Source organism: Dermochelys coriacea, chromosome 8 (genome assembly GCF_009764565.3).
Source record: "Dermochelys coriacea isolate rDerCor1 chromosome 8, rDerCor1.pri.v4, whole genome shotgun sequence".
Taxonomy (NCBI): Eukaryota; Metazoa; Chordata; order Testudines; family Dermochelyidae; genus Dermochelys; species Dermochelys coriacea.
Window position 1 is genome coordinate 105,997,134 of NC_050075.1, and position 25,377 is coordinate 106,022,510.

Here is a 25,377-nt window from a genome sequence, read left to right on the forward strand (position 1 = left end):
CCCCAGTAGACAGCTCCCCTCCTCAGACAGGTTCCCTATCTCTGCTGCTTCAAACATCCATAAGTAACCCAGCGATCATCCCAGAAAGGACTTGTTAAAATGGTGTCTTGCACTGTGGTCAGAAAGTCAGTAAACTTTGGCTCTTCCTTACCACCAGAGGGAATGATTTTCTCACATGGGGACCATCCAGTGACAATGCTCTGCCTCCAGTCCCCCAAAGGTATGCAAATGAGTTCTAGTAGAAGTGCCACAGCATATCTAAGCCATGTTGGTGTTGCATAGGAAGAGAGCAGTCCTAAGGCAAGCCAGGTCCATCACCAGGTACTTTTTTAGATATTACATGACACTTTTGAATTGCACCTTGAAGCAGATGAAAAGCAGTGCTGTTTATAGAACACAGGTATATTGTTGCAAAGTTTGTATCAAGGAAAGGAGAGAAACACTTAGCTAACCAAAAGATGTAAAAGTCAAATGAGCCACTGCTGCTCCTTGGGAGCCCAAGAGCTGATGGGTGCCCCAAAGTAGGCTCAGAATGCTGGGCTATCTGGCAAGGTGTGTTGGTACTCAAGGGACAGGTGTCACTGCCCTTGGCAAGACCTTTTCTTGCTTCCCCTTGCCAACCAGCTTTCACCACTTGCTTTTCTGGATTGAACCTCGGCTAGTTAACATTTTCCCTGGTTCACATCTTGGTGAGGTATAGGGAAAGCAGAGAAGCTGCCCCATCTGTATCTGATTGAAAGGCAATGTAGAATGATCCCTAGATATTACAGTGATGGTTGTCTTAGAAATAAAAAGGAGAAATATTTGAGTGTTGTCAACATTTTGGTGGCACTGCAGCCCAAACTACTTCAGTCTCTCTAATGGTTTCATGTGCCCTCTGAACTGGAAGTGAGAGGGAGGCTCTGTATGAGAGGGCCTATAAGGCTGCTGAGAAGCTACTGCATACTACCCACTGAGGCCTATCAGAAAAAAGGGAGAAGAGTTACTGAAAACCAAGCCCTTGCGCCCTACCTGATCTCTTGGGCACATCAGCAACAGCTCATAATCAGCCAAATCAAGAGCTACTGGAAAAGCTCACAAAGACAAAATGCATACCCAAACTTGTGGGCTGGATCAACTAGTGACAGTAATTCAGTCCCCATGTTATGGCCAGTCCTGACATTGTAGTTAGGGATCTAGAGAAGTCAGAGTGATTTAGATCAACCCAGAGCTGCCTCACCGTGACCTTTCTAATAACTTTCCCCAAACAGGAATGTTTATGGCAGCTCACACATGGCAAGAGCACAATCACCAAAGGGTGATTTCTTGAGCAAGGGCCTAGTCACCATTTGGTTAAGGGACATTGCGCTCCTGGAAGGAAACATTCATGATCTCTGTCCGTGAAGGAGGTGCAAACCTTCCAGCATCCATGGGCACATTGCTCCATCTTGCTGGTTAGCGCAGTAATTGCCCATCAGGGGGTGAAGCCAGAGGCACTCCAAAGAACCTGCATGAACACTGCAGAGTATGGTTACAGTGTTTGAGGCCAGCCTCAGAAGCTTTGATTCACTAAATAAAGTGCAAGGGAGGCAAGGAGTTTTTTCTCCGAATCTCCTGTGCACCATCACTTTGCATTTCCATGAGATACTGCAAACGGTAGTGATTCCAGTGCGAACTCAAGATGCTGTAGGAACTGCTGCATTTCCTGATATTTAAGGATTCACAAAATTCCATTTCCCAACCAAAGAGTTTTTTGGAAGCTGCCTCATGAAATTTAACACCAGCTCTTGGAGACAGGTAAACAGCTTCCATGGGAGCAGATGGGACGATCACAAGGTGCATCCTCATAAAACTGGATTGGAATTCTGAGGTTGTGGTTAGCTAGTCATGCAAAAAACTGAGCTAATCACCTGGATGATTCTTCCAGACTGAGACAACTTCTTCCAAAAGAAATAAACTGAGGAATTTTGGACCCTGTTGTACAGCAGCATCTTCATACTGTTCTCAGATTTTGATTCATTTCTCCATTGATGGTTTACGTTGATCGGTCCAGTGGACCAAAAGCAATTTTCTTGTGGAATCTTCAGAAGAAAACAGGCATAGTACAAAGTTATTCTGTAACCTGGCTCTTGTCAAATGATTTGGGTGGACATGAATCCCTGTTATAAGAGATTACAAAAGGATTAAAGAAGTTAATAACGTAGGGAAAATAATCAGCAGTTCCTCCTTAATGTGTTTCCCACTGCACAGCTAATTCTTCCATCAGTTAGACAATAAAATAACAAGTATTACATATGTGCTGAATGATGGACATGCTTGACCAAGTTTGGAGAGACGGGCAGCTGAAAGCTGCTAGAGGAGGTAATTCATAGAACAGTGCAAGTGCTGAGAGATGCTGAGTGCCCAGGTGACGTGCTGCAGTGTGGAAAATGTTCTTGTTCCCCTCTGGACAGCTCCCTGGAGCTCAGTGACAAATGACTGCACTGAGTTACATAGAGGAAAACTACTAATCGAGCTGAAATAATAGGTCACCTGAAAACTCCTGCCTCTCTATCTAAACTGCACAGTAGCTGTGAGCATCTTCAATCTGTCTAGCAGCTGGGGCTGACCTTTCTACTTATTGTTTTGGTCAGGGTGGAGGAGGTGCAGTACCAAGGGGTTCTGAGATTTGTGTGTCTGAAAGTCTTTGATGTAAAAGTCCTCTGACTACAGGTCATTTTTAGTGCAAGCACCCCAGCAGTGCCAGCCTGATGGTGATTGAAACTAGTTACCCGGGGAGATGGTGCTGATTACAGAGAGAGCTGGTATCACTAAATTCCATCCTGGTCCCTCTGCTGAACAGAAAGTACTGCTTGGAAACAGTTTTGTAACCATCATGATTCTGAACTGAGCTCCCTAAACTTGTTTCATGCAGTGCCTCGGAAGTACACTGGAGCTGTGGTCGCTTACCTAGATCATCGCTCCCAGCAGCTCCCCGCAAAGCTTGACCTCTCTGAAAATCAGGCCACTTCTTTAGGTGTTTCAATATGGATTTAGGAGCCTAACCTTAGCCCCAATTTTTTGAAATCTTGGCTCAAGGTTTTGAGACTGATTGATTGGTCCTTCAGTTTTCTACACTGTGGGATTTATTTGGATTGTAAACTCTTTGGGGAAGGGACTGTGTTTCTGTTCTGTGTGTGGGGTCCAGGTCCATGATTGGCCTCCTATGAGCTGTGGTAATAATAATCATGGAGAGGGCAGTTGAAGATTTGCAGCTAGGGGTGTGGATGGGCATAGATGTGTGTAGGTGTGTAAAAATGCACTCTTAGTGTTATAATTACTAGAAGTACCCTGTGCATCATCTCTGCTCTTTGGACGTGGAATCCAAGAGTTTCACTGGGAAAAATTCGTGAGATGGGAACATAATGGAAGATTCTGGTTCTTGGGTAGCTCAGAGCTTAGTTGAGGGCGCAAGATATCAGGAGCTCAGACAAAGCAGCACAAGGCTCATGACCAGCTTTATAACTAAACGCTGTTTTAGAATTGTCTTGTTGAATTTTAGAAGTCAGTACCATAGTAACCGTATAGTAGATTGATGAACTGAAGATACATATTTTGTTGCATCCTTGACTAATACCTTTTAGTGAAGCAGCTGGCAGGCATAACCAACTCTTGGTAAGTAAGAGTTTCCACATCAGCCATAGATACTGTGTTTGGCACTTTCCTTAGAAATAGGAAGCCATCATGGTGGTGATGGCAAGATTCTTATGATCCAAAATTAGCTCAGGATTCCCAATTAAATGAACACCTATGAGGCCTGGACCTTCTGAGTACAAGCCAAGGAAGCTTGTACAAGCTACACCAGTGCTTTAATCAGAGTGGATGGAAGCAAAGCCATTATTCAGAGATTTTTTTTTTAAGGCCAGAAGGGACCATTACGATCATTGAGTCTGGTCTTCTGCATAACACTGGCTAGAGAATTTCATCCAGTTATTGCATCCAGCCCATAGTTTCTGCTTGTGCTGGAGCGTACCATTCAGAAAGAGATGTCCAATCATAAGCTAAAGATTTCAGGTGATTCTGAATCCACCCCAGCCCCCACTGGCAGGTTGTTCTAGGGTTTAGTTTACATGTCTGTTAAAAATGGGCATCAGAAGGATCCAGGCTTGTCAAATTACAGCCCCTGTCCTGAAGCGCTTGCCCTCTAAAGTCAGCATACTCCACATGGGTGCAGGGGCTCACCTGCATGGATGCAATTGCCACATTAAGGTCTAAACCTGAAGAGTCCTCAGGGGAGGGCCTATATCTCCCTTCACATCTTGTGTGCTCAGCTCTCTCATGTGGACACTCCCCAAGAATGCTTTGCTTACAACACTGTAAGGCTTCGACTGTAAAAATGTCACGTTTTTCCCAGTCTCGGTTGTGTGGCTTTATTTGAAACTTATGTGTCATAAGATTCCCCAACAAAAAAATGCTATTAATTCCTCAAGCAGAATGCCAAAAAGCCAAAAGGGACCAGGGAGGAAAAGATTCCTTTCAGAAAGGAGTAATAGCAACCACTCCCCAGCCTGTTGGACACAATTGGCCATCTTGGTTCAGGAGAGGTACAGTACTGGAATTGCAGAAGGTGGCTCAGGTCAAGTTTAAAGCGCTTGACTGCTTTATAGTCTGGCTTGTTTGAGTGCAGCTAACCGGAGTTTACTAGGTGTTGAAAGAAATAGCTTAACAAAGTTAAGTTTTTAAACAGATTGTCATTTCTGGCAACTAAACGACAGTAAAAAAAAAAAAAAACATTTCTGGGATGTTCAAATGAGAGAACATTATAGGCATGGAGAGTAAGTGACTAAGTCTTTATATGTGCTGGTTAAGCTTTGGCTCTAGGGAGTCTATTGTGACTCACCACAGTGCCGTATGTGGTGAAATTATTCTAATTTTTCAATGGCAAACCCAAAACATAAATGTATTTCAATTCTTGTGTGTCGGAGTGTGACACGTGCACAGGCAAAGAGAGTTGTGGGATTTCAGTGAGATTCTTACTCACCATAGTGTGCAAGGCAGAACTAGGTGCGTGGTTTATGATGATATGAGCATTTCCGTGCTAGTGGAAGTCCTCACCAGTGGCAGAGATGTTGAGCTCATTGCTGAAGTGAGCAGGGTTCTGATTTTGGATGGTCTCTGTATATTAGCCAGATTTATTTTTTATATTGTATGTATAATCAATAGATTTAAAGGGGCACTGTCAAATTTGACAAGTAACAAACATGCCAATCTTGCAAGTCCTATAAAGTCAGCCTCTCCTTGCCAATAGGCCTTGTAGATGAGACAATGTATCCTCTTTCTTCAGTGTATCATGAAATCCAAGTGCAAGCAGAGTTAGCAATTTCCTGGGGAAAAATTAGGTGAGAAAAGTAAATACAGGCTTAACCCTGGGAAAAATAATTGTATTAGTGTCCGGTAAGCACAGAGAGAATCTTTTCAAACTTTGGGTACATCCATTCAGAACTGAGGAATAGGCTCGGTCTGTCCATTACATCAAAAGTTGGTCTTCTGCCTCAGAGTGCTGCGTGGCCGAAAGGACCTAGACTGGTAGTCTGCAACTCTGCATGCTTCTGCTTGCCTAATGCTGCAAGCCTACAGCACTGCATTATTGGTGTTTCATACAATTGAATTCTTTTACTTTTGTTTGTATAATACTGAAAACAGAAATGAGTCGTGCCATGTAACTTCCTTGAGAGAAAACCCAACCAAAATATATGCAGACATTCTAATGTTCAGTATTATAGTTGCATATATTTGTATTATGCCCACTGCAGTTTTATGTTTTATTGGTATAACCCTAAACTAATCTATGAATCTATGTAGACTTATGTAGCCCCAATTTGAATATTTAACTAAAACTACATGTAATGTGGTATGTATTAATGAAACTGTTTTTGAAATAGAAAATGCCTTAAACTGGGATAAACTGTTTTTACCCAGGGTGGTAAAAACTACCTCTGTTAAATATCATACCATCCCTGAGTGCAAAGTGTATGGTTTATAGATTAGATTTTAAAAACTTCTGAGCAAGGACCTTGTCGTCTTATGTATTTGCAAAGCGTATAATGTGTTGGCACTATATAAATAAATATGAATACCATCTAAACCCAGCATGGGTAAAACTCTCCATGTATGTCTCTTCCAGTACTGCATTGCTGAGGGGGAAGAGAGAGAAACCTACATGCTTTAGATCAAATTCACCACTGGTATAAGCAGATGCCACTCCATTGAACTCCGTTACACTTGGAAGGAATTTGTCCCTTTTGATTCTAAGACTGTTGCAGTATGTGGTAAAGGGGTTGATGATGATTTCCAGGTATGGGGCATATTTGTGTCCTTTATAGTGTCCCTTTAAGGGAAGGTCTCTAAAATCAGTGGACGGAATTTCAGCTGTTGTTTGATCACACACCAACAATGTCTGGACATCACTAAGAATTTTGGGTTCAGATATCTAATTTTTGTAAAGAGACATTCTCACCTGTACAGCCATCTGACCATACCCGTCTGTCTAAAGCAGTGGTTTTCAACCTTTTTGTCATTTACAGACCCGTTAAAAAATTTCAGATGGAGGTGCGGACCCCTTTTGAAATGTTAGACATAGTCTGTGGACCCCAGGGGTCCGCGGACCAGAGGTTGAAAACCACTGGTGTAAAGCAGTCACTTTCCGTTCTCGCTCTCAGGTATGTACTTATCACAAAGTAAATACCATTATTGCTGTATCTGATTTTGCAACCCAGAAGAGCACTAGTAAGAATAGGGAAGATTTTAAAGAATACTGGCTCATTAAAGGAAACTTAGTTATATTTCTTCCTCTTCTTTTATTTCTATTTATTATTGCAGTAACAGCTATTAGGATGGGGGCCCCATTGTGCTAATGAACTATGCAAATGCATCCGAAGACTTTGTGCCTGCCCCATTTAGCAACCAACCTAAGCAGACAAGGTACATATTAAGGGGAGACGAATACAATCAAGCATATACAAAATATGTGTATGCATATATTAGTTTGCAGGTTTTCATAACTATATAAACGAAGCTCCAACAATTCCCATCTGTGCCATCATTAATAGGCTGAGTCCTTGGGGACTTTACAATTCAAATGGGTTTGGTGAGATCTGGAGAATGTGTCTCTCTCTTTAGGGCGGCTTTTCCACATGTAAAGAGCTAAGTGCAAGACAGAATAGAAACGTTTGTGTGAGAAGCTGGCCAGAGTAGTAAAGGTGAGCGAACAAACGGATGAAGTTGTGAAGGGCCTTGAGAACAAGAAGCTGATGTGGTGAACCCGAGGGAGCCAGTGCAAGGTTCAGCGATCGAGGTGAGGTGGTCTTAGCAGCTGTCTTTGATATCAACCTGAGGTGGGACGGTGAGAAGGAGCTTACAGTGATCAGGATGGGAAATCATAGGAGTTCTGGGTGTGTAGGAGGAAGAATAGGATGACTTTTAAAACCAGTAAGGAAGAGTAAACAGCAAGATTTGGACATGACCTGCTTTTACAGGGCAAAAGATAAGCAAGAATTATCACCATTGATTCTATATTGACCAAAACTGGAATCTTCCCTGATCAGACATACTGAGATAATAAGCTACATGTTGGATTTTGTTAAACAAGTTCCAGCTACCTGTCTTGAAGCAGAGAGCACAAATGCTTGCTGTAGTTGTTACTCAGCAAGTGGGCTTAAGAGGGACCACATGTGTCTAGTTAAATGCTGTTCTAGTTTGCCACATGTCTCCAATTTAATGCTACTTTCTATGAGAACATGTACAAAGGGAGAAAACAACAAGCAAAGCAAGCTGGATTGACTACTAACTGCAGATTGATTGTGAAGTTTATTGGTTGTTTCCTTGATAGTGCTAAATCAGCACCTGATGTATGAAAGGGAATGATTTGAAGAAAGCTCTAATTAAAACCAGGATGGAATGGAGAATTTTATAGGGGTTCAGCACAGAAGTGGTCTTATTTTTCCCTTTGGATAATACCAGTACAAAGGAGAGATCCCGTTGCCAAGGCACCATTTGTGTGGCATTGTAAAATATGTTTTACAACACATCCCCTCATGAGAAGGAATGAGGAGATGCAGTTGCTTCGAACCCAATAGCTTGCAAAGCTGGAAATAAACCTGGGCTCATGCCATGACCCTCAAACATTTTATGTCATGCCCTACTTTTTAACATGGCAGTTGTCTCCTCCAGCGCCACTTCCACATGTTCCCTCTGGCAGCTGTAGAAGTCATCAAATTAGGGCAGTTATGGAGAAATATTTCAGCATGTTCTCAACTACTTTGCTTAAAAGGGATGAACTTTATGTACATGCTTAAAGTTAAATAGGTTTGTAAGTGCTCTGCTAAGGTGGGGCCTGAATTTCTTAAATGTGAGCTGCATGGCTGCTGGGTTATGCAACCTGTTCTGGGCTCTCTATTTCTTCTCCCTGAATGTAGGGCATTACATTTAGCAAATCTCCACTGCAAGGTCTAATCCCTCCTGGTAACACTGTGATTGGGTTCCGTCCTCTCTCAGTCTCTGTTTGTTGCACCTCCAATGTTGGCTGTTGTCTGCACATTTGATCAGTTATTGTTGTTTTTGGTGAATTATGTGTTAACCAATAGCCATTAAATGGAAAAGGTGAGTCATTCCGGGAACCTCTAGAAAGGAGTAACTTTGAGCTACTTAGAGGACTGATTTTCAGCCACCTTCAACTCTGTTGAAGTCCACTTTATATGTATATTTAGGGCATTCCTCCTCATAAAATACCTACATCTTGTGGATGTTTGAGCTGCTTTTATCACTAATCCCCCAAAAGAGATTATTTTAGGCTAACATTGTTTTACATCAAGCTGCATTACGTATGTTACCACTTTTTTAACATAGATACAGATGTTTCCCTGATAGCACAAGGAACTCTTGCCAGTTTTCAGAACATTTGGTTCAAATAAAAATTACATCAGAGGTTAAGCTTAAATCATTGTTCCACTCTGAAGAGTGACTATGTGAAATGACCACTTCCAGCTCAGCTGATCTGATCCTTGTGTCTCATCGGAGTTATCTGGCTTCAGAGACACCAGTAAGTTTCTGCTCCTGCTAGCCATGTAGATCCAAGAGGGGAGGTTTTCAAAGGCACATATGGCAGTTAAGCACCTGACTCCCATTGACTTCCAAAGGGAATTCTGCATGTAAGTACCTTTGAAAATCTCCCCCACATGGGTATGGGAGAGTGGGGTGAACTTCTGTAGCATCAACACAATTGTTAACCAAGTTCCTGTGGGAACGATGGAGTTGCACAAGTGTAACAGAGGGGGTCATTTGAAGACCATGAGGAGTGAACAAATGTAACCTAAACAGAACTGGGCTGAGGAACCTTTTTTACTGCTAATGGGAGAGAAGGAAAGAACCTGGTTTGGCTGTCAGGTCCCAGGCTCAACTGGCAAGGCAGTCATTTAGAAAAAGACTTCTCAAATGGGGCTCACTTTGTATTGAAGTTAATGATGTCCTAAATGGGGCACCCCACAATACCACAAAGAACTGCACCTGGAAAATCCCAAGGAGAGTGCCATCCTGTTATGTACTCCAAATAGCACAGCATCTGCCTGGAGTGGGTCAGCTAGCAAACTTGTGGATTAAACCAGAGTTGGAAATTAAGGAATAATTGTTCTGTTTCGAGCCTTTGAAATGAGGAACAAATGGCTTCTGCATCAGATGAGTATCCATGTGCTCACGGGCGATACAGCCCTCCTAAAATAAGACCTGTAAACGAATGAATCCTGAGAGACAAGATGTCATGCACTGTGGTTCCTACAATGAAAAAGGCTACAACAGATCTGCCATGTAGTACAACTGGACTTTTAGCTAAATGAAGGGCCACGGATGAATTTACTCCAAGACCAACAAGAGGTAAATAAACTGAAGTGTCAGAGGTGAGGAACCACTTCCCAGTCCACCTTGCCCAGAAACCAGTATCTCACCTTCTAAAACCAGTGATGGTAGTTCAGAGGCAGTTCTTCTGGGTCAGTTATGTGAAGGATCCCATGAATTGTAAATGGAAAATATGAATGCAGGCAAGTACATATAGTGCAATATTTAGGGTGTGAGGCAGGAGAAGTGTAAAGCAATCATACCATGGTAATGAGCACAGTACATATACCTGTCTAAAAAAGAGACGCGAAACAAGTTCCTCAGCAAATACAACCTCAGAGATAATACAAATTGCTTAAGAACTTAAGGGGTTGGTGGGAGTTTCGTGTTTACCCCCCTAGGGGGAGAACTGGAGATCAAAGCCCATATTCTTTTAACAGACTGGTGGTTTCTTTGAAAATTATCTCTTAAATTTAAGCACATTCAGTTGTCATCTACTGTAGCCTTTGGGATTTACTTGAGTGTATAAATGGAGGAGTTGCATTATCCCAACTCATTATTAACATGTGAAAAGGTATTTTTATGAAAGTGAAGCTTCAGGATTCTCTAGGTTCCTGACTTGGAAGCTCTCCATTTTCCCCATGATCGTAGCGTCTGACCCCTTTGATTGTGTGTCATAGCCCCAATGCCACTGGCTGAGAGAGACTAAGCGGGACTCCTTTGGAAAGTATAGGCAGCTGCTAGAGCACCATGCTTTACTCTTTCTTTCCTTGCTTTTCATCTGCCACCCGGACGGCCTCTTGTGGTGGCTACCATCTTTCTGGCCAAGCAGGACTGGCTGGATCTCCTTAGGGATGCATCAGTGCTGCCCTGTGTTCAGCCGGCCGTTTAGCTCTGGAACAGCGCTCAGTATCCCATCCCTCTTAGAGCTTGTACATCTCCATTCCAGAGCCTGCTCAACCTCTCCTCCACTTCTCAAGCCTTTCAGTGAGAAATCCTCCATCTGATGTGTAACATCCCTAGCTTGCCTTGTTGCCTATCACCTTTTGTTGCACAACTGGATTAAGCTAGCGGCCCTGGATATTTTCCATCTCCATTTCAGTCGTTTTGCTGTAAGGCAAACGTGTGACATCCATACCTTCCTAAGCTTGTACGTTGAGGGCCAGCGCTCCACTTGAGGTCTTGACCTCTGTTATTTAAGCCCCTTTCTTCCAGGAACGTTCATCACTTTAATCATGGAGTCCTAAATAATCAGTGGGTAGCCTGTAATTATGGGTTGTGTGTTGGATTCCTGCAGACCGTTCCTTGTGTGCTGAGCATTGCATATTTTGCAAAGGTTAAGAAGAATCCAGTACCACAATTCCTGGGAGATCTGACTACCTTAGGTGGTAGATGCTTTGCTTTTCTTAAGTCGCATGTTACAACTGCAATTGACAGATTTGATTTAAGAGTTTGATTTATAGACGGATAGCCAGCCTCAAAGTCAGCAGTTCCAGGGCTGCGTAAATCAGTCTGTCTCTGGGACTAATATTTCCTTATTTATAAGTTTGACAGGAGATGGAATTCGTTCCCAATTCTTTACATTTCTTTCAAATGCAATCGACCACCCTGTCCTCTGGTTTAAAGCTATGAGATTTTGCCACAAATTGGGGGGCGGGGGAATGGAGGGAAGTATGCCAAGTCCAGGGACTGCTTTGCAATAAAAGCTCCATGTTGTGTGTGTTTGGACATTGGCTCAGCCCACACAAGAGATGGACTGCATTTTTGGCTTTCTTCTCTTTCCCCCACTCCCCCCCATACAATCTCTGACCTTTTAGAAAAATAAATAGAAGATAAAGAAGGCCCTGGAATGTTGCAGAATGTGTGTACATTTTGCTCTGTTGTTTTCTGCTGGGATTAGTTGTTTACAATGTGGGGAGGAGGGGAGAGGAGGTGGGGATACTCTGTGGCTTTACTGAAATTAGTGACATTTCAGAGTGATCTTGTTAGGTGGTCTGCAGCTTAAAGACCTAAATCCTTGTAATCCTCCCACCCCCCGCCTCCTTGGCCATTACTCTTCTTCCTCTTGTTCCCTTCCTTTTTTTTAAAAACAAAGTCAGTCTCTCTGTCTTTCAGAGACACACATACTCACACTCACTTGCACATTGTACCTGTGGAGCAAACTAATATGCTTTGGCTAGCCGACATCTACATCTGTTACCACTGCAGGACTGGGCTTGTAAAACACTCGCTCTAGAATGCAGACACACACTGCATATTTCTATTTATTTTCAGCAAAACACCCAGCTGCCAGACTTTTCAGCTGTGCGATCTCACTTAAAACAAATTCTAATTGAATTTCAGCTGTAAATCAAACAACTCAAATTAGTTCTTGTGGGTTTGAATGTCGTCCTCGAGTTTTAAGGTCAGAAGATATCCATTTTCACAGTGCTGAAAAGTTGAAAAATATACTACGTTTTAGAAAGAAAAATATGGTTCCCATTAGAATGCAGTAAATCAACTGTGTGCATGTACACCACATGCAACAATGTTCATCAAACTGACAGCTATCAGAGCTCTTACCAGGATACAATAGTATTGAGTATTTGAAACAGCCAGGAAGTACAGTGGCCAAAGAGTTAGAGAACACAATAGACTTGTCCTGAGATGTGACGTTTACCCTGCAAGAGAATAAAAGTTCCTTCCTCGCTCTTTATGTTAAAAAATAAATAAAAATAAAATAAACACACAGAATACTTCTCTTGGCAGCCTGCAGAGCATACTTTTTAAAAAGGCATTTACAAGTGGTTTCAAAATGGCTGCATTACATCTGTCAGCGATTGCAAGGAACACCCACAAAATGTGTTTATATCTGTTGAAGTTTTGCTCCACCCGAACAATAAAAACTGGATCTGCTGCTATTTTATGGGATTGGGGGGACAATGTTGTGAATGATTTTAAAATTCTGTGCACTTGAGTGCTTTTATAAGCTTTGGAGGTGGTAATTTCCCCCGTCCCCCCACTGGCGGTGAAGAAGGGCAGGTTTCCCCTGGTTTGTTAGTACCTGGCCTGCATCAGCCAGTTTCCTCTGGTTCCCTGGCATCAGCACAGCCTACCCCAATCACACACCCACTTTACAGGAAAACTCGCTTATCATTGATGCCAGTGCAAAGATGATGACAGCAGAAGCAGTTTCTAGGTTATAACCCCAGCTTCTCCTTATCGAGCCACCTCCAAGATTTTCTCCACACTCAGATCCAGCATTCTCCTGTCTGAGCCTTGTCAGCCACTCCTGAAATCCCTTCTCTGCAAACATGTGCACTAGCGAGTAGTGGTTAGGGCTTATAAACTGTTGGTGGAATCCTGAGATGCACTGAGCACTTGCAATTCCTTTTGTAGTCAGTAGGAGTTAGAGGTGCTGGGAATGCCCAGGATTGGGCTCTACGTGAGGCTGGGAAGATATCCACTAGAACTGGCCCATGCAGTGCTCACACACTGGTGAGGCTCTCTGAGTGTGGGGGACGCTGTGGGTAGGTTTTTCCTGGCTAGGAAAAAGCACAGAAGCACCGGGCAGTCTGTGCTGAACTGATTCATTCCTTAACCTGACCTCTACTGATAAACATTATTTCTAAGCTAATACTCTCTTCTGGAACATGATGGCCTCCAAACTGCTGTGGAGTACTGGAGCTGCAGGAAAGGCAGCAGTTGTGACAGTGCTATAGTAACAGAAAGCAAAGACCAGGGTGATGCCTTTTCCCCATCTTTGATTATCTTATTAACATTTTCTTCACAGAAACCTGGCAAGGCAACCTGAGCTGGACAGCTCCAGAGTAAATCCTTATCGCCTTTCCTTCAGGGAGGAGAGGCTGGGCTCACGCACGGTTGTAGTCAGAGCACATGTTTGTGGTGTCCCCTTCTTACACCCCAAACCTCCTCTTGTGTACTCCTGGGTCTGAGCTGATAACTTCTACTGACTGAAGTGAGGGTTTGCTCCTTCTAGCTCCTGTTAGCCCTGCAAACTCATTGCAGCTCTCAGAGAGGGAGCTGGATTCTGCCCTGACTCTTACATCAGCATGAGAATTGCTGTCTAAGTTTGGGTGGCAGAATCTGTGTCTGATGATGGTGTGTGAGCAGGAAGGAGCTCAGGGTGAATTTGTAGGGCTGGCAGGTGGTGGTGGGGAAGCCTGTCTTAACTCGGGTCAACGCAACCACATCCACATGGTTCTGCACTGAATTCTAGAGCTCTGTGTACGCCACATTCAGAGCCCTCATGGGATTGGCTGAATCTAGCTACACGATAGATTGCCTGTCCATCGACCACCGGGACCTCCAGTGGCTGCAGCATTCTGCCAGAACAATGAAACTGTTAACCAAGGAGGGGGATGCTCTTGAGCAAAGATCAGAATGGCTGGGTGCTTCACCACATGTAAAACTGTGGAACTACATGTCACCGGAAATCACTGAAAGCAAGAATTTAACAAGATTCCAAAAGGGACATTTGGATAAGAAGAATATCCAAACTTGTCATAATTAATGCTAAAAATAGTTTTGTGGAAGGGATATTGAACCTCATGCTTTAGGAGGAGACCTAATTTGGGAGGCAGATTACTCCACATCTCCCTGCTGTGGGGTTCTTACACTTTCTTTGAAGTATCTGGTGCTGGCTTTTGTTGGAGACAGAAAACTGGGCTAGATGGACCCTGGTAAGTCCTATGCTCCCCTGTTACCACTCAGCTAAATGCAAAAAATCATCTCTCAGTGTAACTGTCTTTCAGTAACTTCTACATGCACCCATTCTTTGTGTACCCATTCTGACAGCTGGCAGGAAGATTCTATCAGAGCAACTAGTGCAATGGTCAGGGAACAGGTGGAATTTGGGGAAAGTCCAGGCAAGATGGGGCTGCATCAAAGCTCGGCCTGCCTACAGAATCATGTGTTAGGCTCATTGAATAGCATGGAGTAGTTAGTTACTATACTTGCTTGAATCTCTAGTTAAATTCTGTATCCAACTTCTTTTTGTGTTCCCCTTACAGGTGCAGCCTCCAGTGCTGTCTCATCTGTCATAACGCTGTGATAGAGAAAGGAGCTGACCTCAGGGACTGTTTGATTGGAAGCGGCCAACGTCTGGAACCCAAATGTAAGCAGGGGGCTGTATTTATAATGGTTTTAGAATTAAATAAAGGGACTGGGTACTTCCTACCCTAGGCTTTATCCTTGTTTCCACCTGGATGCAGCAGTAAGCTAATGGGCAGGTTCTGCTCCCACAACATGGGGCCTTGTCACATTAGGATGGATTTTTTTTGTCCAAGCGACATCCTCTTGAATGAAGGGGAGTTAAGGGACTGGTGCTCCCACTGAAGTCACTGGCGAAATTCCCATTGACATCTCTGAGATTAGCACTGGACCCCAGTTCAGTCTGTTCCCAGAAACCGCAATCAGCCTGCAGGTTGCCATTGGCATAGAGTCATTATTTTGACTAATAATCTTTGTCAACATCTAGGGGAACAAACGCAGCCCACCAAGTTGGCCCATGCAGTCCCCTGCCTCCCTTGCCTTTGAAAGTCCCGTTGCCCACAGGGACCAGCACACATCCCTCTCTTGATCCAAGGGGACATCGTTAGAGTCAGGATTGAGTGTTACATGCATTACAATCTGCTCAATATTAGCTATCAAGGCAGCTGCGACCAGCTCTGTTTTATGCAAATGAAAAGCACCTTCTGGGCGCTGGGGAAGGGAACAATCTTTGCCTCATGGGTAAAGTCGAGACACCATGTTAGCACTAGCATCTTGGCAACTGCCAGAGTAGAATTGTCCTGCCTTCATAGATGACCAAGGGCAGATTGTCTACATAATTCTATCACAAACAGGGGCTTTAATTAATATTTATGGGGTGGAGAGCTGGCAGATCTCTACTTCAGGGTGTGGAGTGATGACAAAAGGAGAGTCTGGACAGACTCCATGTGAAGTCATTCGTTCTGACCTGGATTTGGTTACTTGCTTTTATGTTCAGAGTGTACTTTTTAATTTTAACTGGCTCTAGTGCCTGGGCTCTGTGTTGTTAGCCCTGCTGTAGACTTGTCTATGCTACAGTTTTCTCTTTAATTGAAAACTTAAGAGTGAAACTGTTGCTCATGAAAGGGAAGTATTAACATGGTGGATGTGATCCACAGATACAGCAGGCCGGCCCTGTGCCGGTGTTCTCACAGCCAGGCCAGCACACCATGGTTTTGCTGCACATGCAGCTTTGCCAATACACTTCAGTTTGAATCGACAGAACCTCCTGCTCCTGCAGTCCTGGCCTGCCAGCCCCATGTCCTCACAGATTTGCCAGTGTACCTCAGTCCTGCTGCTGCTCCATCGAGCACAGATTGCCAATAAGGCTGAACTGTGTCACATTTTGTTAGTCTCTGCCATGAACCCGTTTTCACTTATCAGTGGCATGAGGCTGTTTTCCAGGGATGAGAAAACATGTGTTTTGGGAAACCATGTGGTTTCCCAAAGCCCGCCTGAGCTCCAGCTGTGCTGTAAGTTTGGGATCTGAGAATGTCAGCTGCATTCAGTTTCTTTGGTGAATCCTATCAAACAGTTTGCTGTCTGCATGGATCACTGAATACTTCATGCTGACACCTAGACACTGCATCTTCTCCTCATGGCCCCCGAGTGCTCTGACGAAGCAGTCGGGGGTGCGGGAACCATTGGATTCACTGGCTCTCTAACCCCTTTTGCAAAATGAAACCTAGTTACATGTGAGCAGGATGTCAGAAAACTGGCTACCCCAGCTAATGGGCAGATGTAACTCTCACCAGTTCACCTCCCTTTCCTTATGGGGCATGCGTAGGGTGGTTCAGACGGCACAGCTGAGAGTCTTGGGATTGAGTTAAACAAGTTGAGCTGAAAAGCTGAAAGATGTTCCCAGCAGTCGGGCCTGCGAGGCTGTGGAATAATCTGATCAGAGCAGTGGTGGGAGCCCCTGTCACTTCCTGCGGGGCGTGGCACAACCCTGCAGACAGGGAGCAATCCTGCATTAGCCATTGCGGATAGCTTGGAGGCTGTCTGCTAAAACTTCTCCAGCTCTAGGGTCCTGAAAATCAAAAGAATATTAGGCACCCGAGAGGCTCGAGAGCTGATAGTCTGCAGCACCCTTCCAATCCTGGCTTGACCTCAGTCCCCGCTGCAGCTAAATGCCACTGATACAATGTGGGCGTGGAGCTGCTGTGTCGCTTTAGTAAACATCTGAATTTGTGCAGCTTGGTTCCTGAAAGCCCTCTCTTGCTTGTTGGTTTTATTACCATGCTTAGGAACCCTCCACTCTTTTTCCTCTTTGATGCCTTAATTGGGGGAACGTGTTAGCAGAGAAATAACAGCCAAGCTTTCTGAAGGCTCCCTGGCCTGGGTAGCAGTTTGAAAGACATGTTGGAGCCGAAGACAAGGGAGGTAAAGGGATGGATGGCAGTTCTAGAAGAACTTCAATTCTGCAAAGCTTTTGATGGTTCACTATTTCCAGAACTCTGTTGTTAGGATTACACTCAGCCTGTTTGAAAAGATGAGCTCAAAAGAACCATAGACATAGGGATATTTTATATCCCTTGAGTAACTGGGTGCAACTCCCCAGGGAGTAACTAGGCCAGATTCAGCAGAGAGCAAGTTACGCCTCTGGTATAAGGTAGTCAAAAACCAGGCTTCAGTAGTAAATTGGCATAGCTTCCCTTCAAAGCAGTGTTAACAAAATAGATGAGACAGGCCCATGGAGTGTGGAACTAGCAAAACATATGCTAAACATCCCCACTGTTCCCTGGGTTTTGATGTCCTCATTGTCTCAGCCTTCATCTCTGTTGCACTGGGGCAGGGCCCTTGCCTGTCCATTTGGTTAAGAGGCTAACATGTTTTAGGGGCTCTATAAATAACCCCTCCAAAACTATATGCAAAGGATGTTACAGTTGCACAGCAAACCCCCAGAAGTTAGGAAATGCTAGAATGAAGATTGGGCGTTAAACCTTCATTCAGCCCCCTCATGCGATGCTCTAGGAGCCAGTCTTCATGGGATCTTAGGCTCTCTTTTGTCCGGCTCACAGGATGGACGGTGCACACGGAGTGAGCCGCAGCTCAATATTTGGTTTTCTCCTCACTGAACAGTGTGTGGCTCCGGGATTTACGCACTATTCCAACCCTGTGAAGACAGAATTCTTGATTTCCTCCAGGCTGTTTTGTGGCACTCATCACCAGAGCATCAGAGAGCTTCACCAACAGGCATGGTGTTATTTTCCCTCACCCCTGTGAGGGATGGGGATGTTGTTACCCCTAGTTTACAGATGAGACACACAAGCACAGCTCCTTATGGTATTTAGGTACCTAATGCCCATTGGTAGTAATGGCAATTAGGTACCTAGATACCTTTGAGGATCTGGGCCAGAGATTAAGTTCAAAAGGATCCACCAATTCTGGGTGCCCAGTTGGAGGACTTCATTTTTGCAGAGCACTTAGCCTTCTCTAGCACTTTATATGTTCAAAGCAAAGCTCCCATCGACTTCCCTTGGAGCTGTGAGTGCTCTCAAGTTGGGCACCCAAAAAACAAAGAACACACAATTATCAGCCACCTGTGAAACTTTGGAGTTAAGTGATTTGCCCAACATCTCTCAGGAACTCTGTAGCAGAAGCAGGGATAGACTTAAACTCTGCATGGCAGTCTGTACCTTAACCATACAACACTTTCTCTGCCTGCACTTCCCTAACCCTTCCCCAGAGCAGGTGCATTCTGTGCACTGAATGAAGCAGGGGTCCTAAGGTCATTGGCACGTTTCTGACTGATCCCCATATGTCTGTTTTCCAAACACTGGATAACGATGGTATATGAGATCTGGCCTTCAGTGGTGGTATGTAATTTCCCTAGGACATCCATTCAGTAACACTTTGTCCTCCACTTCCTGCTGTTGTGGACTTTTTGGTTGCTAGCCCTGGGATTCTCCGCTGGGGAAATTCAGGCTTCCTGCATGAAAGGGTGAAGTGACCTGCCACATACTCTACCTGTTGATTGTGAAAAATCTACCCAGAAGGCCTCAGTTCTTAACCTTGTGGAAATACTTTCACATGCTCCATCCAGAGAAAATTACCACTTGTGCGCTCGTAGAATTCAGCCACATTAAAGAGTCAGGAGAAATACCCTGATTGCCTATGCAAGGAAAGGAAAACTCGATGTGCGCTCAGCACGGCAATCAGCAAGCTCTTGTGGTGACAAGCTCCTCTTACTAGGCACACGCTGCCTTGGGGAATAAAGTCCTTCAAATTGACATTTCTAAGATCCCTGCCGGCGGGAGTAATTTTGCTGATAATTAACAGTAACAGTATGGGAGCAACTCAGTGTAAACCACTGCCCATTCTTCAGCCCAGTAGGGCACAACTTTTGCACAATCGAAATGCTTAAGTATCTCACTTAGGTGGCAGTGGTTGGTGTCTTGTCACAGCGTAATCATATCAGGGCATGAGGCTCAAGAATGAATCTGGCAACTCTGAAAGGCTTTGTAAAGGCTTGATCCAAGGTGTCAGAGCTGAAGAGCTTCATTTTCCTTACAGCATTCCATTCCAAAGCGCTGAAACCTGCTCCCGACCTGACTTATAGAGTGGGTCTATCTTGGTCCCACCTCTGCTGATTTTCATTCCTGCGGTGTACCCTATTCGCTGTCTTAGGATAGTGGATGTTATTTTTGGAGACACTTCAATATTGATCAGATGATCTTTTAGCTTTTAATTCTTTATTTCCTTGATAGCATGTCAGTATCCTCCCCCACTGTCATTCCTACCTGGAAAAAGAAAAGGAGGACTTGTGGCACCTTAGACACTAACAAATTTATTGGAGCATAAGCTTTCCTGAGCTACAGCTCACTTTATCGGATTCCACCGAATGCATCCGATGAAGTGAGCTGTAGCTCATGAAAGCTTATGCTCCAATAAATTTGTTAGTCTCTAAGGTGCCACAAGTACTCCTTTTCTTTTTGTGAATACAGACTAACACGGCTGCTACTCTGATTCCTACCTGGGTTTCTGAACTTTGGCCACATCATCATCTGCCTCTCTCCCATGTGTCCCAATATGTGATTGGATCCCCTGAAAAGTCAATCTGCTGCCATGCTTGCCGATCCTCCCAGCTGCCATCTGAGGTGCATTACTGGTGGCATTCTGGTTCCTTTGAAAAGAGCCAAGGATCTCTGCCTATGAATCAACAAACAATTCAGCACCTACTTCCATTTCTTCTCTGCTTGTTTCTTGCACGTGCAGTGAGAATATCCTTCATTTCAGCCAGATCATTTGAGCGACTCTGCCCTGAGCTACTGCTCTTTCTTGTACTCTCTCTGTTAGGCCACTTAGTGAAGACACCACTGTAGTCTGTCCCCTGTCCCCCCCCCTTCCTCCTCCCCCACACCCATTCAAGTTCTAGCTCCCATTGACTCCCTCTCCCATCACCTTGGCCAACTGCCTTCTGAGACCCCCTAGAGCAGACCCACCATGCTTCCCAGTGGCATCTGCTCTCCAACTGTTCCTCCCCACACCGGAAATCTGATCTGACCCACAGGGACGTCTGCTTCACCACCTGTTGCCTCCCCCCTACCCCGACCAACACGAACCGCCCAGCCCCCCAGGGAGGGTTCAGGTGTGCAGGGTTAACACAGATTGAGCAGTCAGAGTATGCCTTTGCTGTGTCAGCCCAAATCCTGAGGGTACCATCCTCCAGAGTGGCACACCAGTGTTTGCTTCCAGGTGTGTGTTGACCCTACTCAGCTGGAGTTCCAGAGATGCTCACTTGGCACCCCCGTTTTCTGCCATGTGGCCCTCTGGATTGCTGGGCAGAGCAATGTGGCTGCTGCTTCCTTTGACTTGGTTAACAGCTTACTCTCAGCTTTTCTCCTTGCCTTCCTTAGCCTCCTCAGGACCATTTCCAGGCCAGCCACGCCCATCTGTTTGAGATTGCAGCCTCCTGAGCACCGATCCAGGGCACCCCAGCTTTCAGCACAGCCGGGCTGCTCAGCTCCAGACACAACATCTGCAGTCTCCCCTTGGGTCAGACGACCAAGCGGGCAGGCTGCTGCACAGAACTCTGAGCCGCCTCTGGGGGGGCGCACTTTAGTCACCCCGGTGTGTGCTGGGGGGGGGCTACAGAAGACCTTGGCAAATCTCCTGCTGCCTTGTAAACCCAAACACCTTGGCCTCCACCACCTGCTTCCCTTCTTTATCTCCACATGCCCCTTCCAAATTCCCCGCAGCCTGCCAGTGTCAAACCGCAGCTTTTTCCCCTCATCCTGCTCTCCCTTCACTTCCTCCTCAGGGCTAGCCACGGCATCCGTGCAGAGAGCTGAGCGAGCGGTGCTTCTCTCTTGCTCTCCCATCCTTTCTGTCCAGGGGAGATGCTTCTAGGAGCCACCCAGTGCAGGGTTTCTGCAGCCTCCCCTCCCCCGCCTTAGTTTTAAAGAGAGCAAACACCCAGCAGTGGCTTTCCTCCCTGCTGTACAATGGAGCAGTAATTCTGTGCCAGGAACTGTTTTCTATTGGATTTTAACGGGTTTATAAAACAGTGCATGTAATTGAGTGAGTAAACGGAATGTTTTTTGGAGCCCCCGAGGGCTGGGTCTCGGGGTGGTCCCGGGCCTCCACCCTAACCTTGTTTTTTCCCCTCCTCCCCCTCCCCTTTACAAGGGAGTGTTGCCACCACCACCACCAGCAGTGTGTCTAGGGGCTAACTGAGCAAACAACAAGGAGATGCTTTCATGGTGCTCTTACCGGGATGCCACCGTGTCTCCTTCCCCCAGAAAGCACAGCCCGTGCTAGAGAGGAAAGCCCTGGGCCATTAGCGCCCAGGATTATGGCTGGGTTTGTGCTGGGATTTAGAGTAATTTCCGCCCCTGTGTTTATTTGCATTACAGCTTGTTTTGAATCAAGCTGCAGAGGCTCTATGGCTCCCCACATACCGGGCTTGTGTTTCTAAGGCGCTTGGATGCACAGTGCCTGTAAACAAACGTCTTGGGAAGCAGAATTGCATCTGTAACCAGTGACAGATTTTTGATTTGCACCCAGTGAAATCTCCACAGACGTTCGGCTTGAGCGCCCAGACCAACTCTGGGCTGGGCCGCGTCAGCAAGTTGCAGCAAAGTGCTAATCGGGTGTTTGAAGGTGTCAAGCCGCTCTGCATTTGCATAGCACCAGATGTTTTAATCCCTCTTCTTTCTGCGCAGTCTGAATGCAGCTGTAACCCTGGAAGTGTCACAGAAACCTGAAGGGCTAGCGGGATGGTGCTTCAGTGCTCCTCTCCCTATGCCTAGGGGTTCGGCATGAACTGAGTTTGTGGAGATCAGGCTGAGCCACTGGCGGGCTGAAGCCATGTCTGTAACGAAGCACTGTCTGTGTTCAGCTCTCCTTAGCAGGCTCTGATTGGCACACAGCAGGGGCTCAGAATGACCTTTCATCTGTACCTAGGGCTTTCCAGAGAGGTCAGGGAGGAGATGGGCAGTGGGCATATTCTCTCCTGCCTCTTGCATGCCTGCCAGGTAGCTGCTTTTAGTTTCTAGCCAAACCATTTCACTTCGTATTAAAAACCAGTACACGGATTTAAGGTTCACCCCCAGACAGGTGAAAATGGGTCTGGTGGCTTCATTGTAGTCTCTGATCTATCAGCAAGGCCCAAGGAAGACTACAAACTTTCAGAGTCATTGGCCCTCTCATGCTAAGGCCACACATCATATATTGGGGCTGGCTGGCTCTCCTTGGTGATACCAACAGGCAGTGTAATTTAGCAGACCGAGCCAAGGGACTGGTAGTCTGGGAACATGGGTTCTTTCTCTTCCGTGTCACTGACTGACTTCATGACCTTGGGCGAGTCACTTAACCTCTCCGTACCTTGGTTTTCCCATCTGTAAAATGGGCATGGTGGTGTTCACCTGCCGTTGTAAAGCATTTTGAGTTCATCTGATATTAAAAATGTGAGCTATTGTAAATGTGAGCTGTAGAAGTGCGAAGTACCCCAGAAAGGTGGCAAAATATTTTACAAGATACAGCAAAGCTCCACAAGCCTAGGACAGGAAGTGAGGGACAGTGGATGAAATGAGGTGTTTATTAGAATAGATTAGTGCTACAAATGAATATATAGAATCCAAAATTGACATGGGTCTTTATAAACTTCAGTGAAGACCCATTTAATCTGCAAGCTATAATGTGATGACTTCTGCTGGAATCTATCCAGGGTCTTATCCCCATCACACAAATCAACATGATTGGCAATCTACTTGGAAGAGGTTCAGGAATGGAGTAGCAGGAGTTGCCCCAGGGCCTGTCTGAGGTGTATTGGGAAGGTTGCAAGGGGGCGAGGAATGGAATAGCAAGACGTGCTGCAGGTCTGGTTTGAGGTATGTCAGCAAAGCTGTGGGGGGTCCAGGACTGGAGGAGGAGTAGGTGCTACAGGCTGGGACTCAGGTCTGTTGCTTGCATGGTGCCTACCTACATCGTATTCATATGTGGCACAAGGACAGTCAGTCCTTCATTATGTAGAGCACAAGATTTTCCCTGGCATGCCTCTCTGGCCAATGAGGAGTCTAACAATAAATAAAGACACCAAACCAAAAGAACAAATGGGAGTGAGTGGTGAGAATTGGATTTCGAAATTGGAAATCCAGGCTGGGGCTCTGAGACATGCCGCATGGGTTGGAAGGCTAGTTAGGAGCTGTTAGGAGCAAAGGATCCAATTGCCCCCTATGGTACTGAAAGCCACAGGCGACTCTGAGTTGTTCTCCCTAGACTGGTGGGAGGGCCTCTGGAGTGAGTCCGTGATTAGCCAGTGCAGCCCCCATGCTGAAGAGATGAAGGATCGGCAGGAGTGGTGCAGGGTTAGGGTGACAGCTGGAAAGAATCTTTGTTGCAGGGCCAGGACTCCTTGAAACTTGGCATTATGTTAAAATGGAAGGTCTCCTGGCATTAATTGTGTACCTGGAGCACACCAGCAGTGAGGAGAACACCTTGACTTGCCAATGGATCGGGACTGCTAAGGATTTGCTTGATCTTTGCTTTCCAGCAGCCTGGCAAACTCCTCCTTGCCCAGGGGAGTAACGGAGATGGGCAAGTAAAAGAGCACGAGTCTTTACCATCATTATGGTCGCCACCCGCCAGCAACCTAATCAATTCCCTGTGTGTCCTAGGCCCATCATTGCAGTGTGTGAGCACCTCACAACCTTGAACAGATTTGTCCTCGCACCCCCTGGGAGGTGGGGCAGGGCTGTGATCCTCACTGGACAGCTGGGCCCGAGAGGCTAAGTGACTTGCCCAGGGTCGCACAGGAGTCTGGGGCAGAGCAAGTGATGATTGTGCCTTGGCCACTGAACAGTCACTCAACTGGTGCAAAGCTGGGGAGGTAGCCAGAGACGAGACTTGTCAAACTGGCCCCTCCTGACAGCTAGAAGCCTGAGTCTCGTTTCCCAATTTCACCTCTCCTAGAGGTGGGATATGGGACTGTGAGCTGGGGTCTGCCTGAAGGGTCCCTTCTGTTAAGCCCACAGCCCCTTGCTCACTGCTGATGTTGGAAAGGGCCTGTCTGTATTCCTGGATCCTGAGGGCAAGAAGCAGCCTCTTGACTTGTAAAGTGAGCCTGTTTGATCAGGGATCATAGACGCTCACAATCTCTTTACAAGTTACTTGTGACACTGGGCCTGATCCTGAAGGGTTCTGAGCGCACCCAGCCCCTGCTGACTGCAGTGCAAGTTGTGGGCACTCAGCCCTCTGAAAGGCCCGGCCAGACGTAACGTTCCTGTCACTGTTTCCCCCCCGGGTTTGACGCTTCCATGCCGGTGCCTAGACATACACCTGTCGGCGGCAGCTGTGCCTTGTGTAGCAAGTGACACATACGTGTGAGAAATCTCATTCCATTACGCTTCTGGTGTTTGATCAGTGGTGTAGGTCTTCGCCATGTGGGTGGGACAGTGACTAAGACACACGGGGATGGGGGGGCGGTATCATCCAAGCAATGTGGAAATTCACTGGAATCTGCTTTTCCCATTTTCTCCTGAAGATGCTGATTTGAAAAGTGCTGGGTTCCAAACCCTGCTACAAACCCCAATTCCTCCTTCTTTTTTTAATCTTTCAGCCAAACACGTTAATGAAGTCATTGTGGGCAGCGAACAGCTGATGGAAATCTAACATGCCGGTTGTAAAGATGCCTTCAAGGAAGCCAGAGTCTGCACCTTCGGAAGGCCCTTCGTCTGGAGCAGGCCTGGCAGAGCTTACAGTGTCATCGCTCCTTTCCCGTGCAACTTTGTATTTATGTCTTAATAAAGAAGCATTTCCTGAATTGTCTGTCTCCCTCTGGGCTCCTCCCCACCTGGCTGATCTGCCTGCTGCTTTGTGGAGTCCGATATCGGTGCCTGCCCGCTGAGCAAATACACTGTACTTTTCCAGTAGCACTAAGCTGGGACCACACAGACTGTGCCCATTCAAAAGAACGACTTAGCTGATCTCATTCTGATACAAACCCAGGCTCTGTAGGCTTGCACCACCATCCCAGTACCTTAGGGAAGCCAGGAGCTGCTT

The 25,377-nt window shown here is 45.9% G+C and overlaps 1 protein-coding gene across 1 annotated transcript in view; it reads left to right on the forward strand.

Annotated features, from left to right (window-relative positions):
- EIF2B3 (eukaryotic translation initiation factor 2B subunit gamma) overlaps positions 1-25,138 on the forward strand; it is a 137,594-nt gene extending 112,456 nt beyond the window's left edge. The window contains exons 12-13 of the mRNA XM_038414094.2: positions 14,856-14,959; positions 24,935-25,138. Coding sequence (XP_038270022.1) covers positions 14,856-14,959; positions 24,935-24,987 — 157 coding nt within the window. The 3' untranslated portion in view covers positions 24,988-25,138. The remainder of the gene's footprint in view (positions 1-14,855; positions 14,960-24,934) is intronic.
- The last annotated feature ends 239 nt before the right edge of the window (positions 25,139-25,377 follow it).